The 18,997-nt window shown below is 41.7% G+C and overlaps 1 protein-coding gene across 2 annotated transcripts in view; it reads left to right on the top strand.

The window, feature by feature from the left end:
* LOC147885748 (CAAX amino terminal protease family protein) overlaps nt 1-9,992 on the top strand; it is a 77,103-nt gene extending 67,111 nt beyond the window's left edge. The window contains exons 6-10 of one of the 2 annotated variants that reach the window (XR_015543448.1): nt 2,757-2,881; nt 7,290-7,352; nt 7,452-7,576; nt 9,400-9,608; nt 9,862-9,992. Coding sequence is in view for 1 of the 2 variants with exons in the window: in XM_087396603.1 (XP_087252729.1) it covers nt 2,757-2,881; nt 7,290-7,352; nt 7,452-7,576; nt 9,400-9,547 (461 nt within the window). In the remaining variant the exon portion in view is untranslated. Of the gene's footprint in view, nt 1-2,756; nt 2,882-7,289; nt 7,353-7,451; nt 7,577-9,399 lie in introns of both variants that reach the window. The other variant, XM_087396603.1, reaches the window with a different exon arrangement.
* The last annotated feature ends 9,005 nt before the right edge of the window (nt 9,993-18,997 follow it).

Here is an 18,997-nt window from a genome sequence, read left to right as displayed (position 1 = left end):
TTTGTGGGCTTCATAGTGGTACCCTGCAAACACACCTTCTTGCTGCCTCCAATGGACAGCCCAACCTAAGGCAGTGTTTGCTGCTTTAAACCTTGACCTCCTTGCTCCTGTGTAGGCAGCCCAATGGTGAGGCACAAGTCTTCTGTGAATCCTGTCCTCCTTGCTGCTGTGTAGGCAGCCCAACATGAGGAACTTTTGCTGTTGTTCTGGACCTCCCTGATGCAGTGTTGGCAACCCAAGCTGAGGTATCAAAGACCTTGCTGAATGGAATAGTCCCAAGGCTGGGTCTTCTAGCCAACCAACCGATCCAGGCTGTAATCCTACAGACTGGCCGACTTGTAGTTGCAGACCCAGACTGCTCCAATTGCTGTGGAATCTTGCCATGTGGTAGACTGTAGTGCCTCTGCACTGTGCCCATCTGCTGCACTCTGATCACCTGACCTGACCTGTTGATGCACTGCAAATACCTTCTGCTAGCTGCGGCTTTTGCTGCTCACTGCGCACAGACATCTGCTGCTTGGAGTCTTTGCTTGGACACCATTGTACAGGTCTAGACATGGTGCCTAGCTGCCACACGGCACTCTTGCTCAAGCGCGTTTGTCCTGCTCTTCTTCAACCTGTTTGTGTGCCCTGATCAGTCCTCCAAGCATACCCTGGGTGCTGTGCAGTCCTTTGCTCTGGGTTGCAGCCTCCATTGCTGGTCCATCCCTGCCTTTCTCTGGGCAGCCTTTGCTGCTGTGTGCGCCCCCTGATCAGTCCTTCAAGCATACCCTGGGTGCTGCGCAGTCCTTCGCTCTGGGTTGCAGCCTCCATTGCTGGTCCATCCCTGCCTTTCTCTGGGCTGCCTTTGCTGCTGGTTCAGGTCAAATGTGTTGCCCCAGATCTGGGCCCTTCTGCCCATTGCTTAGACCTTGTCCAGCCCTCCAGTGGCAGCCTGGTAATGTTTCCTATGCTACCCACATGGCAGCCTGCATGCTCCCCATGTGGCAGCCCTGCAAACCCTCTTATAGTTATCCCCCCTGTGGCATGTCTCAGTCCCTCTGGGTGCACCTCCCTTATGCTCTCCTCATTTGGGGGCTCAAAGACGGAGAGGTGACTTACCAAATCCCAACAATTTTGTTAGTGAAAGAATGATTATGGGCATTCTACGGATGATTTTATGTGTCTTGTAAAAGCTTTCCCCCAGAGCCTCAACCTTATGTACTGGACCTGGTGTCATTAGAAGTATTCTTGTGACAATGCCCTAATTCTGTTTCTCTGCAGCTATGTCAGGTGTGATTACTTTAGAAGTCGACCCCCATGCATATAAACGTGTCCACTGCACCAACATGATTTCTATGGTACGATATGACTGGTTGGTGCTCCTTGTGTGACCTGACCAGCATATTCTTTGTTTTGTCCACATTCATAATGAGGCCATGTGTTGGCTGCTACCAATTTTGGCTTTCTCCTATGTTCATGGGAAGAGGACATTATTGACATAAACTAGGAGCAGCAAGAGATGCTTGCTACTGGGTGCATTCCAGCACTTTTTTCCTGCTCGTCTTTTCATAATCCAAGAAGGGGAGGGAGAGTTGCTTAAACCTCAACCCCAATGGCTCATTTAAAAATGGTGAAAACTCCCTCGTTCATCCTAATTTTGCTCTTCTATGCTAGTATAGCTTGGCTACCGCTGCCATGTTATCTTATCTTTGTGGCACTTCTAGTTCTAGTTCTAGTTCTTCCTTCTAGGGTTAAGCTTGGGAATAGTATCAAAGGCTTTTATAAAGCTTACAAAACGTCTCTCCTCGCAGCCAGCCCTCCTCCATGTGCAACCTAACACCTCAAAACGACCTGTTGTACTGTATTCCTTGCAAAAACCAGCCTTGTTCTCTTCTCTGTTGGTTTTCTACACCATGAATAAAATTTACTTCCATTGCTATATGTAACAGCTTGGCCATAATCAAAATCATCATGATGGTTCAATAATTGCTTGTATGACTCTTGTCTCTCCTTGCATGTGGCAATTTCATGTAGTTTTGTTTATGGCATATGGGAGTCCCCCTTGGCATGGAAGAGTTGAGCAAGCCACAAATCTAGGTGGATGTTGTCCTGGTATATGAACATTTTTTCATGCAAGCAGTGCAAATCAGCCACGTTGCCATTTGCAAGCTTCCATGGCTAGTGATTTAGAGAAAAGTATCATTTTTTTATTGTGCCATTTGCTTTAGGTCATTTGCTTATCCCAGCCCTTTCGTACATTGCTTGTGCATTGGTATACATGATCCAACTGTTGCTCAACCTTGCACAAATCAAGAAAATTTTTCAGTTGTAGGTTGGATATATTCCTCAATTGTATATCAAATTGTTGCACAAATAAGAAAAATTCTTGATTTGTGCAACAAGTTGGATATATCCCCCAACCTGTTGCTTGATATATCTAACCTGTTGCTCAAGCAACAGGTTGGGGGATATATCCAACCTATTGCACAAATTAAAAAAATTCATTAAATTTTGGTTGTATTTTAGGGTTAAGGTTTAGGGTTTAAGATTTAAGATTTAGGGCTTAGGATTTAAGATTTAGGGTTTAGGATTTAGAGTTTAGGGTTTAAGGTTTAGGATTTATTTTTTAGGAGCAATTATAGCAAGATGCCTTTGCTATATTAAAAAGGTGGAGAGAGAGAGAGGGGGGGGGGGGATCCAATCATATTGGCAATCGAAACAATCAATGCCTTTGTTACACTTCAAAATTAATTCTGTCTTTTTTTCATGTGCAGACCATGCTGAATCTTGGCACTTGGCAGCTACACTAGGACTGGTTGTTGTAGTATCAGGAGTGCGTCAGATGCTACTCCAAGCGTGGCCAGAATTTTCAGAGTCGAGTAACGTGGCTAATAGACAGGTAATGCACAATAACTATCGTCCTTTGCTTAAATGATCGAACCCATCTCAATGTACAAGGATTGATAGTGTTGCTATCCAGCGATTGTGCAAAGTTGTTGGGTAGCAACAACTTTGCATGATTTCCTTTTGGTATCTATCTTGCCTCGGCGAGATATGCCTTATTTGTCCTTTCTTTTTGCGTTCTTTTCATTGACACAAGCGTGGTTTGATAGAATTTGTCTTGGTAGAATGCCTTTTCTTCCTTGAGCCTTTCTCCTTGTTACCTGTATGTGTATTATGTATCGTACTCATTTGTTCAATCTAGACCTTATATGTTTCTCTTGCATATTTTCTAGTTAAGAAAGAGTTAATGCCTCTGTCAAAATTCTTGTGTTCACTGAGACAGGCGACAAGAGAGAAGAGAAAAAGAGGTAGAGGAGCTATAGGTTCCACGATCCCAAGAGCCACCACAAGAGACAACACCTAAAAAAGAGATTTTCCAGATAGTCCATGAAAAACTTGGAGGAGTTTGGCATGTCAGTTGATGACACTGTGCTTCTTGGATATATAGAGATTACAGATCCAAGATCACCAGTCCCACTTTGCTGTTCATGTCTTGACGGATTTAGGAGCTGCTGACATCGGACCAAGGGGCAGCATCTATTCAAATCTACGTGCTCTTCGTCCTCCTCTCCATGTTTGTGAACTATTCTTGAGTTGATATTGCTTCTACTGTCTTGCATAAGTGAATGTTGATTTCTATCACAGCCCCTTCTCTTTCCTACATCTTCACTTTCCTTCTTCTCCATATTCCATATCCCTCATTTCTACTATCTTACCCCTTCTTTAGATGTATCCCATTTGCCTCCTTATATTGGTATCAAAGTCTTTGTTGGGCCTTGTACTCTTTCCTCAGCTCAAAGCCTTATGTTATCTCAGCTCACCTGTTCCATCTGAGCATACTCACTCTACTTTGTCCATCTCAGCTCACTTGTCCATAAGTATACTCACTCTACTTTGTACAAGCAGATAGCATAGGAGTAGCATTGAGAGGGGCTAGTCAAGGCATATACCTTCTACCCTTATTCAAAAGGAACAGCAAGGGAGGGAGCATGAGAGCTCTCTTTGTTGTTTCAAGTAGAAAGAGCTAGAGCGTGGCACACGACCACTACCAATCCATTCTAGAGAGCGTCAGTAGTTATGCCACCATACAAGCATCCCCCCCACCTTTTTCCTTTTTGTTTAGAATGAGTACACAAGCTCCTTCCTCCCCGTTTGGTTTTTAACGAGTCTCACCTCTGTTTCTTGCCTTATATTTGGTAAGAGGTGTGAGCTCCTCTTTCAATGTTGCTGCCACTTTGCTCATTTTGGGAGCTAGTCCCCCAATTATTTTGCCACTACCAACGTCTACCTCGTTGAAGCTTCAATATGAAGTTTTTCGGAGCTTTTGATAGCAGGCCATTGATCTTGCTAGATCACTTTGATGTGCTTCTACTCTCGTTTTCTCTTTTAAATCTCAATATTACTCGTGGGTTGGTTGGACTTATAGTTGGGAAGTTGTCTCACATGTTCCCTAGCCTCATGTTCACCATGGGGCTCATGGGGCTACACCCACTGTTGGGCGGTGATGACGTCAGTGGGGATGTCATTGTAGCTAGTCCCTGCTATGCGTGATGGAGTATATGGTTTTCAATCTTATGAGTGACTATTGTGAGATTGAAACTGCACTATGTTGTGTTTTTAGAGGATGAGTTTGGGAATGTTCCTGGATTCATCTAGGTATATACTTGTGCCGTATTAGCGGACATGCAAATTTCACATCGTGAAGTTTTCGTCCAAGTTACGGCCTACTGGTATTGCGATAATTCTTTCTATCTTAATTGGTGCGTTGCCGTATCAGCTAGATTTAGATGCTCGTTTGGGAGAGACTAAATGAAATCGTTTGGACTTCACAAGCAGTTTTAGCTTGAATGAAGAGATTTTGGACTACTTTTTGATTAGCCTTCTCCTTTAGTGCTAGCCTTTGTCATGGCAGAGTCACCTCCGGAGTGCCGACAGAAACTCAGTACGAAGACTTTGTATAAATGGATGCTCAAGTATGTGTGGGTGTGTGGATTTGTATGTGTGAGAGCATATTTTTATACTATGGTCTACACCCACTATTGGGCAGTGATGACGTCAGTGGGGATGTCATAGTAGCTAGTCCCTGCTATGCGTGATGGAGTTTATGGTTTTCTATCTTATGAGTGACTATCGTGAGATTGAAACTGCACTATGTTGTGTTTTTAGAGGATGAGTTTGGGAATGTTCCTGGATTCATCTAGGTATATAACATGGCACTTGAAAAACAAGGAAAGAGTGTAGTGGATGATCATTGACGACAAGATATGACCATCACTATGCCCATGGAGATGCCTTCTTTTTTATCAGGCCTGCATGGGTATATGCATACCTTGTTTAAAGAGGTATCATCTATGATGTTAAAAGTATTAACCACATGCGCCTCACTAGATTAGTATTAGCCTCATACGAGATTGATCTACACTGGATCAGCCATCATCGAGAAGGCTTGTCACTGGATGTTAAAGGAGGTGAGCAACACCATTGAGGTGAAGCATGGGTGTCCCTCTCCCCCATCCTCTTTTGCCTCTAAATTGATGACCCACATCTTTTTTGGACACACTAGGAGGTCGAGGATATACCTTAACAAAGTCTATCATACCTGTCTTACTTTATGCAGACAATGTGGTGCTGATCTTGGACACAACAAAGGGGCTACTGATGCATTTGATAGCCTTGTTGGCTTTTTGTGAGAGCCGAGACGTGAAGGTCAACTTGGGTAAAACCAAGGCTATGATCGTCAATACTAGTAGAACTGAGCTTCAACATGAGACTTTCACACTTGTAGAGAAGCTGGTTGGTAGTTAGATCCTATGTGTACTTAGGGCCAAGGTGTTACCATATGCTAGGTGCATAAGGACTTGTATGTGTGCCATATGGATTTAAAAAAAAAAGATATGTTAGGTATGTTCCTGTTGTAAATTATTATCATTTCTTTTACTGAAGTATTGAGGGAGGGAGGGATAGGGAGGCATAGCGAGGGAGAGGGACAATATACTAGTGACTGTAGACCATAGAAAATCACCATCAACAATCAAGTAATTCTATCATTGTTGACTATTGATGTATATACATCACACATGGGACTCAATAATACACAAAGAGAACTTAAAATTGAAAGTTCAAATGTAAAACCAGTTACTAGATCAAGATTATTGAACATACTAGAGAACGAGTCATGACTTAAAGTCTACACTGTACAGTCTACAATTTATGGAGCTCAGTGGACTATAGGAGCAACTACATCTTGGAAGAGGATGATGTCCGGAGGGGCTGTGTGGGCTGAAGGAAGGGGCAGCAACCAGCCTTGAGATGGGATGAGAAGGAAGGAGGCAGCAAGTGCACACGAACAAGTGCCAAATACATTTAGGATTTTTAGGTACTTTTGATAATTATGTATGTATTTAAAGAAAGGGGGACACCTTTGAACCACTCCTTGTTATAATTTATTTTTTAAAATTACAATGCACCCCTACACAATCCCTCCCCCCCCGCTCTCCCCTCCCCCCCAAAAAAAAAGAAAAAAAAGATCCATGTACTGCACAATACGGTACCTTGCTTAGGGTGCATCTTTACAAGTCCAAGTTTACCATGAAGCACACACAGTGGAGATTCATCAAATCATCCGGGTTGACCTATGGCAAGTATACATTCATAGGACATGGACATTGGATATCTCCTGCTCAGCCATAGGGGACCAGGATGGATATCCCCCACACAACTCCAATTGAGCGATGATGACTTCATCCAAGTGCCAAGATACTTACCGATCCATCTCTTCCATGCAGTACGGATCACTATGGGCCAGTTCAGTACCTCATCTCATAGATTTCAAATCAAGGCAGGTCGCGAGATTGCAGCCACACGACATTGCATAGATCTGATGCTTTGCATACTTTGTGATACCCGTGAGGTGGAGACTAGGGAGCGTGTCCTGATGATGTGATGCCCAAGTATTTTGAGATCTAAGGGAGATATCATTGCCTTTTCACCCAAGGATACATGGATATGGCCAGAGTCATTGAGTACCTAGACTAGAGATGCGCCACAACCTTTGTACACGAGGTCACCCAATGGACTCACAAGACCCATCATGGGACACCACCCTTGGTAGCAGGAGATCAGAGACTTCTTCACAGGAGAAGTGGATGGGAGATGTCACGGCCAAGACCTTGGCCTACAGGCACACCAAGTCAGTAGGAGTCTGTACACAGGCCCAATGAACACTTCAGATAGCTTATATTATAATGCAGTGGTATTTTTGACTGGTTGAAAATCTATAGACCTTACAATCTTTTGTTTTATAGGTCCTCGGACCATTGAGACTGGGTGATTATGCCATTGTTGCAGTTTTGCCAGGAATTAGTGAGGTATAATTCCTCTTACTTTTTGTGATGTAATGCTTTGGATCTAAGATTGCCTTCAGATTACGTTGTCTTTAGGATAAACAAGTTTTTGCCAACTTTCAGGAGTTGCTGTTTCGTGGAGCATTGCTACCCTTATTTGGGCTGGATTGGAAGGGAGCAACTCTCAGTGGAGTTCTATTTGGGCTGCTGCATTTAAGTGGGGGCAGAAAGGCTGCCTTTGCCATTTGGTAAAATTCTCTTCAACCTAGCTGTTGTACTGGTTTTTAAACTAAATCAAACCATATTGGTTTGGAAGTCAAGGAACAGGTGGTGTGGAGAGAAAGGGGAGGGAGCATATAATATATATCATATGCCAAGGCCCATAGATAAATAGTCTCACGAATGCCTTGGAAGGGTAGCGAGGAGGAGGCTATGTGAAAAAGGGACATGAGGGGATAGGAACCAATAAATAGGTGCCAGGGGGCAGCTTGGAAGTAATTTGAATTGAAGGCACGAAAAGAAGAAGGGGCAGCTTGAAGAGGGGGTAACATGAAAGAGCAGGCTACCTTGTCACGTGAAGGAAGAACAGAGCAGAGTAGAAGGTAACTTGTGGGAGGATGCAAATTAGGGAGTTTAGGAGTTAGATGGAAGGAAAGAAAAGGTGTGGGCAAGTGCTCAGATGGGAAGAAGAGGGCTTTTGCAGCGTAAGCTGCCTAGAGAAATAGGCAGGAAATGGCACCCCCTTTTTTATGGGTAGGGCTTTTTGTGGGTGTTTAGACCACAATATGCTGGATGGCACTGTATGTTCTGTACGTTTTGTATATGCCGTACATATGAGAGTGATCAATATGCAAGATAAAATATAATTATGTTGAGAGATATCTCAGAGGGACTAGGACTTAACCAGCATTACAAAATTCCTTGTGTCTCGGCTCCACTATAATACCATTTGCTAACAATCTTTTGTTTTTAGTCCTGTGCCATCTATGGTGTTCCTGCAAGCTCAGCTAAGATAATCTCATACAAATCTGGGTACTGCCTTTCTTAGATCAACAGCAATTTAATAACACCATCCTGCATGCATGTGTCTGCCCCGTGTGCATGCATGCGTGTGTGTAGGAAAGAAAGAATGAAAGTTTATTAACTTCTATGAAAGACCCAAGAGTCTTTAAGACTGAAGAAAAGCCAAATACAATGAAAGCTAAGGGGGTGGGCCACATTACCCCAAGGAGGCTGGTGTCTGAAACAAGACAATAAATAAATACATTGCGATGTCAGTGCAAGATTGAGAACCTAACATGTAAAGGGCAACGAGGAGATGCTTATGGCTGTTTCCCACCCAATCAGCTCTCCATCCGGGTGACTAGACATGTGTACGCTGTCTGTGGGACTAACTCCACTGGTCGGCTGAGAGAGAGAGAGAGAGAGAGGGAGAGAGACCCTTTTGCCAATGGAGTTTTCGAGTTTGTTTTGAGGGGGTTTCGTGGAAACTAACATGCTGATACAGTCCTCTTCCCAACAATGGATTGGCAGTTTCTAAACTGAGAGTTGATCAGACGAATCAAATTTTGTTGACCAAAGATGGTTCCAACATTGTGAATTCCATTCCTGAAAGTGAATTCTGACAGGAAGGGTCCCCACAGAAACTAAATATCCTGTAATTTAAAAAAAAGGTACAGTTAAAGTCCAACAAGAAACAGACAGTTTACCTTTGCCTTACCATGTGTTTCCATTTGGATATCTTTACATCACCAGTAATTGCTCTACTGTCTCTACATATGTTCCACTGGTCCACGTGCCTGGTTTCTGCATTTCTTTCCTATAATTGAGGCACAGGTGCCTCTGTCCAAGCTCTCATTTGAGGTACTTGCTCAAACAGACTTGCTTCCTTATGGCAGCATGTCTGGTTACTAGTTTTGTGTATGAACTGATGAGGATTGTGGTCTTTCCTAACTGTTTATGCCTACGGGGTGCCATGTTCTAAAATGCACAACTCGTCAGGAAATATGCTGCTCCTTGACACAGCTTTTACTTACACCTGAAAAACACTTATTGTTTGCAAATTTTGCAGGGCCTCCTTTGTGGGAATCCTCTATGGGCTAGCATGTGTGTCCACTCAAGCTATTTTAGTACCTGTGGCTGCACATTCTGTAAACAATCTTGTGGGAGCAATTTTGTGGAAGCTGAATCAAGAAGATAAATCTTTCCATGCAGATTGAATGTATGCAAGAGAGTTTCAAATTTAATGCTGGTTTCATCAAGCTTGGTGGACCACTTAAGGTAAATTGACTCCTACTCTTCTCAAGTCATGTGGACAACTTTGGCTATCTACTCTGCACACATCTCAAACAAAATTAAGCATTCCAGCAAAATAAGAACTGAAGATGTCAATGGATACACACATTGAAAGAACAAATGAAATGAACCAATCCATTATAATTGTCAAAGAATCTTTTTTGAAAGGAGTGGTGAGTTAATGGATGATAAGCAAAACAAAACAACTTCTTAAAAAATAGGCAATGAACTTGCACAGAATTGTGGAAGCTGCCAATTTGCCGATTGCTGTTGCGAATACCTCCACTAAGCCATTGGCATCCTGCCTTTGTTTTTTAAGTAGCTAATTTAGGTACAAGAATACTTCTATAGATTTGTGCTTTCTGGACGTTTGCTTCTTTGCAAAATACTTAAGGGAGTATTGTGCCTTCCTTGTATGTTCACATCGAGTTTTGCTTCGGAGACAAGTCATCTGTGTGACAGACTGTCTAGAGGATGATATATCGCTTACCTCATCACCAACTCATTTTTCTCACTAGCACATCTCATGCACTTTCCCCTCCGTCTATCATTGAACACTTTTTCAAAGAACAATATTTTAGAGCCCTTAAGATTGCATTGATATCCATATTAAAATACTACATAACTACTACTCAGCCAAGTGGAATATGAAAGCCACTTAAACAAAGAGATCCTATGTATCTTTAAATTCAATGGATACTTTATAAATCATTAAACTTTCATGTTTCAACCTAGGAAAACTAGCTTCAATACTACAAATGCAGAAAGGTCTTGTTTAAATGTGTACTCGGGGTGTCTTTTGATTTCCAAGAAGATTCATATGCATAGAATAAGGAGGACAAGTGAATACCCGCCCTCCCCCCCTTGGGCCATTCAAGAAAATTCATTGCACGTGATTAGTATGCAATTAGACATGGATTCCGATTAGTATAACTTGGAAGGTAAAAATGAGAGCCAAGTGATGAAGACAATTGAATAGAAGAATCATGATGTCTATCATGCATCGATGTATTGTACATGATAATTTTGTAGTGTTTGGTGTTGAGCATAAGTGAAAATTGAGAGCACCAAATCAATGGGCCATAAAAGCACAAAGATCTTTGGGCATAAATAATTGTGAATAAGAGGTCTAAAGCCTCAAATTTCAAATTATTCTTGAAATTAACATTGCTTGAGTCAGCCTTGGTTTTACCAATTATGGTTAGCTTTAGATCTTACTTGATTGTGGGATTGAAGTAATGACACCTGCTCTGCTACGTGGTAAATTTTGGATGGATACATAGGACTCAAATAGACCCATATATTTGAGTCACAAATATTGCCTTACTTTTTACAAACCCCCTCGTCCTCCTTGAAGCCACCTCTTGTTGGGGATGGCTTTCTCTTCTGTTGCTTCCATATTCTTAATGGGGGGAGGGTGTTTACCATTTGTATGCCAAGGGTTGATGGTATTTCAAGGGGTCTATGATGTGTAGGTCCATGTTGTGCCAAGGGTTTTGTTGTTCATATGAAGTCTTTTTAAGGGTCACACACCCATGTCATTTTACTCAAGAGAGATCAATTTAGGGATTATTTTTCAATCAATGAAAAAGACTATTTGGATAGTAAGATTCACTCTAAGATTGAACCCATGCCAAAATAGCTCTGATGAAATCATCATTAATATCCACACTCTTAGGTTATGATTCTGTTGTCTTTTTTGGCACCATTAGAGAATTCCTATGTGAGACTCTTTAACTTGATCATGAGATATTCTTCATTTTCAAGGATCGTAACCTTGGTCCACAAAATAAATCATAGGCTTGGTAACTTATTTGCATAATTATGGTTGTAGACCTTAATTTTTTTGTACAAAGACATTGTTAAATTTATTGTGTTGAGGTTATTGTTGATTCTATACGGGTTGAGCTTATTTTACACTCTTAACTTTTCATAGCGAATTGGGGTTTATGGGATCACAGAAATTACGATATCATCCATCCCTTCAAGGTAGGCTAGTAAGAAATATTTAATTAGGGATGCGGGTCGGCATCATGTCTCAAGTAGTTGAGAATCCATTGTAGCTCTTGGTTTTATGGCAAGTTCTTCAATTGTCTATTACAATCAACATCACCATTGTTTCAAATGCTACCTTCTCCTTCTTAAAATTTATCCTAGTCCATCACCCCAACACCACTCTACCATCTAAGTGGGTTTCTTTTGCCATTGCCTCTTGCTACTTCCATTGTTTTTGTAGCACTTCTTGAGTCATCTCACCATCTAAGTATTTTTTGCTTGACTTACCTTCCCAACACATAATGTGACATCCCCTTCATTTGCATCTCCTACAAGCATACTCTCGTCTTATCTCGAGAATATATATTTTTGACTATCCTTGCTACCATCCCTCCTCAGAGGAATCAAATGTTCCCTCTACTCTTCTCTTTCTATAGAAGATATTGGGTTATCCCTCTACAATCCCTCTTTAAAGGAATTTAAATTGCGGGTGGTCCTAAGAAAGTGATCCTTTGCAACCCTCGCAAGAAACAAATAAAATTTAAAATTTCCAATACATAGCCCAAAAAAGAGAATCAATGGTAAAGTGAGTTTCCTAGAAGGTTGTCAACATAAGAGTCTCCACTCTACAACAAAAGTAGGCATTTAGGCACTCCATATGACCTATGATAATAAAAAACACCTTCCCTTTTAGATATCTTGTTATGGAACAGAGTGTTGGTCCTATCAACTCTAAGACTTGTCATTTTGATCCTAGGATTTAGATGTCATATTCAATATTTCCCTAGCCATTTAGTCCTAAAAAATAGTCATTTAGGTGATCTCTTTGGTAATTTTGTATGTGGTGGGAGCTATTTCTATTTGATTTGCATTGTTGTGACATCATTTTGTCAAGTTGCCCTTAGGCCATGGCATGTCAATGCTATCCCTCTTTGGGATGCACACGGGGGGCCATAGGCCATATCATTGTCAAGGGGCATTGCATGCTAGCGACTATGGTAAGTGGGATTCTGCAACATCAAATTGGTGGTTGCATTGAAACATCACTCTTTCGTGACAGTTTATTAGGACCTACCAGCATTGGAGTCATATGCAATCCTATTCTTAACTCATTCTTAACTCCTCTTGAAAATGTAATCATGACTTGGAGTGTCTCTTTTGACGTATGAGGCTTGTTATATCCCAAGTGCTTCATCTTGGACTATTTCTTCGAAGTGAAGATCCTTCCACTTTACTCAAACTTGACTTTAGACAAGTGTCATGGAGCTTGAAATTCATTTTGCTTAAAGCCACCCCCATTGGACATAAATCGATATCGTTTGGCATGATTCTCCTATTTCCATTTGTGGAGATTATGATGAGTTTGCAAATCATTTGGCTATGTGGTTTAAGTTGTGGAATGGTGCCACTCGACAAGTTTGCTCATATCCTCAAATCTCTGCTCAAAGAGGCAATGATATCTCCCCTAGATAACATAATATCGAGGACATCTCATGACCACATGCTCCGTCGTCTCCATCTCTTGCACTCATAGAGTACAAAGTTTCAGCTCATGATGCTAGTATGTGGCATCCATCTCTCGATCGATCCCAATGTGGACCAATGTGATGAGGTATGAAATTGACCCATGGCTATCTGCATGCCATACAAAAGGTAAATTTGTAGATATATGAACATTTTGATTAACCCATCCTCAATCAAATAAAAGTGAACCATTAAAGGTAGGAATAGAAGTTTTGTTTTGAGAGTTTTAGGATGTGATGTTGAAAGTTACACAAGGGTTTTCCATTACAAAGGCCTATGGAGCATCAGATAGTGTTGGTGCTGGGGAGCTATTTGCAAACTTTAATTGAAGTAATGAAGGAGAAAATTGGGTGAGTTGTTGGAGAGCAAGTTCATTTGGCCAAGCAAATCGCCTTGTTTAGTATTGAGATTGTTTGTAATGAAGAAAACTGGGAAAAATGGGACCATAAGGCTATGTATCGACTACCTTATGTTGAACAAGATAAAGTGAAGAACAAGTACCCCATGCCACTAATTGGATGACCTGATGGATAGGTTGGTTGGAGCCAAATGTTTCAATCGCATTGATCTCAAGTTGGACTATCATTAGATCGGATTGTGGAAAAAGACATTGAAAAGATGGCATTGTAGATGGTGTGAAGATTGATTTGGAAAAGATGGAGGATGTGATGAATCAGGAGTTACCTAAGTCAGTTCATGGAGTTAGAGAATCCTTTGGTTTCTCCAATTTTTGGAAACATTTTGTGGAGAAGAATATTGAAGTGAATATACCACTAATAGATCTGGCAAAGAAGTTGGAAAAATTTGAGTGGACAAAGTTCAAGCTCATGAAAATAAATATGACTTTTACTTTGGCCTTGAAGGCAAATGAGTTTGATAAACCCTTTGAGATACATAGATGCCATATCATGAGCTTCTACAACAATGCCCCATATTCCTCTTCCCACAAATATTGACTCTCTCTAATAGGACCTAAACCATCTCCCAACTCCATATAGTAACTCGATAGCATAGCCTCTTAATAAGTCCACATAAGTTGAACCATTTTCCTAAAAATTATTTCACTAGGACAAGTAGTTGTGAGAGGATGGAGACCTTATAGGATTGTTGAAGCGCCTTGTTGGGGGGGCATGGTAGAAGAGTCAAATTAAAGTTGTTTTTTATATTTTTCTCAGAGTTATGTGTGTCTTTTCTTATGCTACAGTAGCTCCTAACTAGGTGTGAAGGATTGAATTCACCATTGAAACAAAACTTGACAATTATAAATCATGAAATTGGCAGCACTTGCGATCTAAAAGAATTCTGTCCAAGGAGCCCGCGCCTGAAGCTAGTGCTTCAAGCTATGATCAACCCACCTTTCGCCCCAGTTGGGGATTGGTCCAAACTAGAAGCTCAATTCCTAGCTCCCACTCCATAATGGGACCCCAACAGGAGGATCCATCTAACTTTGACGAGACGGAGAGCTTTGACAAGGAGATGCAAGATCCTGTAGGCCCAAGGGCTTCCAAAGCTCCCTTCACTAGTGTGGCCTTGCCCAACTCTCCTGCTCCTTCTGTAGCATCCAGCCTAAGAGGTACATTCACCAACATGTTTGGATGTTTAGGCTGAACAGATTCGACAGACATGGAGAATCCCTTTGCCAGCATGCATGTGGGAAGGGAAGGTCAGCAGCAACAACTAGTTCTTGAAATGCAGATAGGGTTTATGGGACAAACTTTTCTTTGTGGAAAGAACAAATAAGGGATGTGCTTATTCAAAAGAAGCAGATTAAAACCTTGGCAGGGATTGAAGCTAAGCCTGCAAATATGTCTGAGGATGATTGGAATGAGTTGGATGCATTAGCAAAATCTACTATTAGACTTCATCTTGCAGAGTCAGTTACTCCCCATAGGGAATGGTTCTCCACTTATGACAGTGGAAAGACAGGTTGTGTGCATCTTGGAAATGACTATGCATGTGACATAGTGGGAGTAGGTGACATAAAGTTTTCTTTTGCAAATGGGTCTGCATTTGTTTTGAAACATGTGAGACATGTGCCTAAGTTGACCAAGAGTCTTATTTGAGTGGGTCAGCTAGATGATGCTGGTTTTTACACCACTTTTGGCTTTCAGACTTGGAAAATTCAGAAGGGCTCCATGCTTTTGGCTAGGGGTGGCAAGTGTGGGACTTTGTATCCCTTACATGTATCAGAGGTATTTGATTATGTTGTTGCAATAATCGAGCAGCCAAGTACTTTTTTGTGGCATTGCAGGTTGGGGCACATGAGCCAGAATGGAATGAAACTCTTATGCCATTTGAATTATGTACCGCATTTGAGTTTCTCTGATTTTGAATTTTGTGAGCACTGTCTCTATGGGAAGCAGACTAAATCAGCCCATAAAATAAGGGGAAAGAAAGAGTTTGAAAGCTTGATTTGGTGCATTTAGACGTATGTGGTCCCATGCCTACACGGTCATTAGGCGGGGCTGAATACTATGTGACATTCATTGATGATGCAACTAGGAAAGTGTGGGCTTATGCTATAGCTCCGAAGAGTGATGTGTTCTAGGTATTTCAGAAATGGCTGGCCTTGGTTGAGAAGCAGTCAGGTAGAACGCTTAAATGCCTACGGACTGACAATGGTGGAGAGTCTCTCTCTCATGACTTTCAACATTTTTGTGATACACGTGGGATTAAGAGGGAGCTCACATCCGCTTGTACTCCAGAGCAAAATCCAGTTGCAGAAAAGATGAATCGTACCATTCAAGAAAGGTTGCAATGCATGCTTTCCAATGCAAGTCTTTCTGGTGTTTTTTGGGCTGAGACAATGAAGACTGCAGTGCATGTGATCAATAGATCACCTAGTAAGAGTTTGGATGGTGGTATTCTTGAAGAGGCATGGAGTGGCAAGAAGCCCTCTTACTCTCATTTGCGTATATTTGGGTGTGAGGCATATGCACATGTGCCAAAAGAGCTTCGAAAGAAGCTAGATCCTAAATGCATGATGGTTGGACATTTGGAGGCTTACGAGTGAAGGAAGTTGGACGTCATGGAGAAGAGATGGACTATCCATGAGAAGAGAATATTTGCGGTGGTGAAGTTTTTTCAAATGTGGCCCAAGTTTAAAAGAAAGAAAACCATGTTGAAGAAGTCAAAGGAAAGCATGAAGCTGAACGCGAAATGAGAGAATGCATATAGAATGAAGAAGGGTGAGGTCCATATGTAGGCACCTCTACATGAGCCACCAAGCTCCACAATCATCTCCTCAATCAGCTCCTAGAATCTCTCAATCAGTCTATGTGGCATCTACCACCACCTAAGAGCGCTTATGGGCACCTAAGTGTGCCTCTAGCACACACACACATAGAACCCAAGGTGTGCTTGGGGCATACACCTTGAGATATCCCATCAACCCCCCCCTCAAGGGAATGCCTCAGGGTATGTCAAGGATACATCTAGTCACATAGTGTCTCAAGCCATCTCATGGTGGTCAAGGATAAATCTATGGCTAGGATCTCATGCTAGCAAGGGTTCCGAAGGGTGTGAAGTCAAACAAAGGGATACATAAGACCCCCAATGGTTATCTCCCCTACATGTACATGCACACAAAGTCTGCAGGAGGTACCATGGAGCAAAACACATACACATGGCCTACATCATATGGTGACCAGAGGTGTTTACAAAGAACACAATAGTTTATTCCATTCATTTTGGAGGACTATCCATGCAGAGTACCTTGACTCAACATAAAAGAGAGATCTGGAGCATATGTGAAGCTGGTTCAAAAAGCATAATCATCATAGGAGGCCTCATCTTGTGGAGGCACATCAACTGAAACTAAATTGGCAGTTTCTGGTTTTGTAGATGCTTCCTTTTTGGCCTTACAAAACTTTTCATGGTGATTGTTTTTGCCACAATATTTGCAAGGATTGATCTTGAAGCAATCTTTTGAGAGGTGATTAGTCTTCCCACAATGTTTGCAAGATTGAAACTTGCCCATTTGAGTTTTTATGGCATAGGTTGTGTCATTGCCTCTCCGGAGTTTCTTGTGCCTTTCTTCTTCTTGAAGGGCAGTAATAAGACCTTCAAGAGTAGGATTAGGAAGATTTTTCAATGTGGTGACAACATGATCATAATCTTTAGGCATACTTTTGAGCAATACTGCCATTGCATCATCCACAGTGATTGGAGAGTTGATAGAAGCAAGTTGAGTCATGAGACTCCACATGTGATTGACATGGGCAGCCAAGGGTGTGCCACTAGCCATCTTCAATTCAAAGAAAGCAATCTTAAGTGACAATTTTGAGATGTAAGAGCTAGCATCAAAAAGAATATCAAGCTTTTGCCAAGCTTCAGAAGGAGACTCCATATCAGAAATGTGATGAATATAGTCATCTCCTAAGCCAAGAGCAATAATGCCATAGGCTTTCTCCTCTCTAGCAGGATCTCGTGCCGGGCATGTAGGAGCTGAGGATTCTCCAACATTAGAGGCTGTTGAAGAAGAAGTTGAAGCAGGTTTAACAAGCCCCCAGAGGTTTTTCCTCATCAATGCAAACTTAACTTTCATCTGCCATGTGTGAAAGCCTTTACCATTGAACTTATCAATATTCAAGAAGGTAGCCATGAGAGGGTCTAACCCAAAATGGGCAGTGTCTACTCTCTTACAAGGCTAGAAAAAGCTGAAAAGCTTCAAAGTACAAGCATTTGGTGTGGCAAAGACTTGTAACCAAATTCCATACTAAAAATCATAATGGAAATGATACTTTAACTTGTATGCTTCATAGAGATGGCTAAATGAAAGTATTCCAAGCAAATCCAGGTATAGCAACCCAAAGGAAAGTTGTAGCCACAATTGTACTGATGTTATTCAACACTTTAAAGTATCAGAAATGCCAAAATAACATCTAATGTAGCACCAAATTCACAACACTGTCAAAACTGTCCAAAACAGAGGCCTAATCTTGGAGGGCTTGTATCTCACTCTTCAAGGCAAAAAAAAGAGGGCTTTCTAGGTAGAAATAAAGCTGGTATACCAGAGAAGAGCCACTAAAGAGGAAAGGCAAAATGTTGCGTCACGTCGCCATAGCCAGGAGCTTGATTGTTGACTGGTTTTTCGTCTATTTCTCCTCAAATGCTTAACCAAACAAGCTCAAACTTCATCAGCAGCTTGCTTGTAGTGTCGCCCAACACGTGTCAGAGGAATTGTTGAATGGTCGAGGCATTGGGCAGAATTGTGTGAAAGTTCGCCGCGCGAAGAAGCTATCAGCATGGGTGTATGTGGGAATATCTTTCTATTGCTTGCTGCCAGGAGGTCGCCCATATTCAAGGATGCTTGGTCTGAAAGGGTTCTGGAAATGGTTGCTTGTAGGTAGAGAACAAGCTCACACAAAATTTTGGAAGGAAAGAGGAAAATGGCATAAGAAGAAGAAGAAGAAGATGACATGGCATAAATGGGCTCAAGGAGGATCATAGTGATCTGATACCATGTTGAAGAAGTGAAAGGAAAGCATGAAGCTGAACACGAAATGAGAGAATGCATATAGAATGAAGAAGGGTGAGGTCCATATGTAGGCACCTCTACATGAGCCACCAAGCTCCACAATCATCTCCTCAATTAGCTCCTAGAATCTCTCAATCAGTCTATGTGGCATCTACCACCACCTAACAGTGCTTATGGGCACCTAAGTGTGCCTCTAGCACACACACACATAGAACCCAAGGTGTGCCTGGGGCATACACCTTGAGATATCCCATCAAACCAGATGGTAAGAACTCATTTCAAATTTTGATATCATAATCAAGCATTAGTCGAGTAAACAAAAATTAATGTGTGATGCTTTGAAAAGAAAAGTAGAGTTGATGTCGATCAGTGTAGT

Source organism: Dipteris shenzhenensis, chromosome 25 (assembly GCF_047967505.1).
Source record: "Dipteris shenzhenensis isolate YYH24624 ecotype China chromosome 25, Dip_SZ_1.0, whole genome shotgun sequence".
In the NCBI taxonomy this organism is placed as follows: Eukaryota; Viridiplantae; Streptophyta; class Polypodiopsida; order Gleicheniales; family Dipteridaceae; genus Dipteris; species Dipteris shenzhenensis.
The sequence above is the reverse complement of the archived record's forward strand: the minus strand, read 5'-3'. Positions and strand labels throughout refer to the sequence as shown.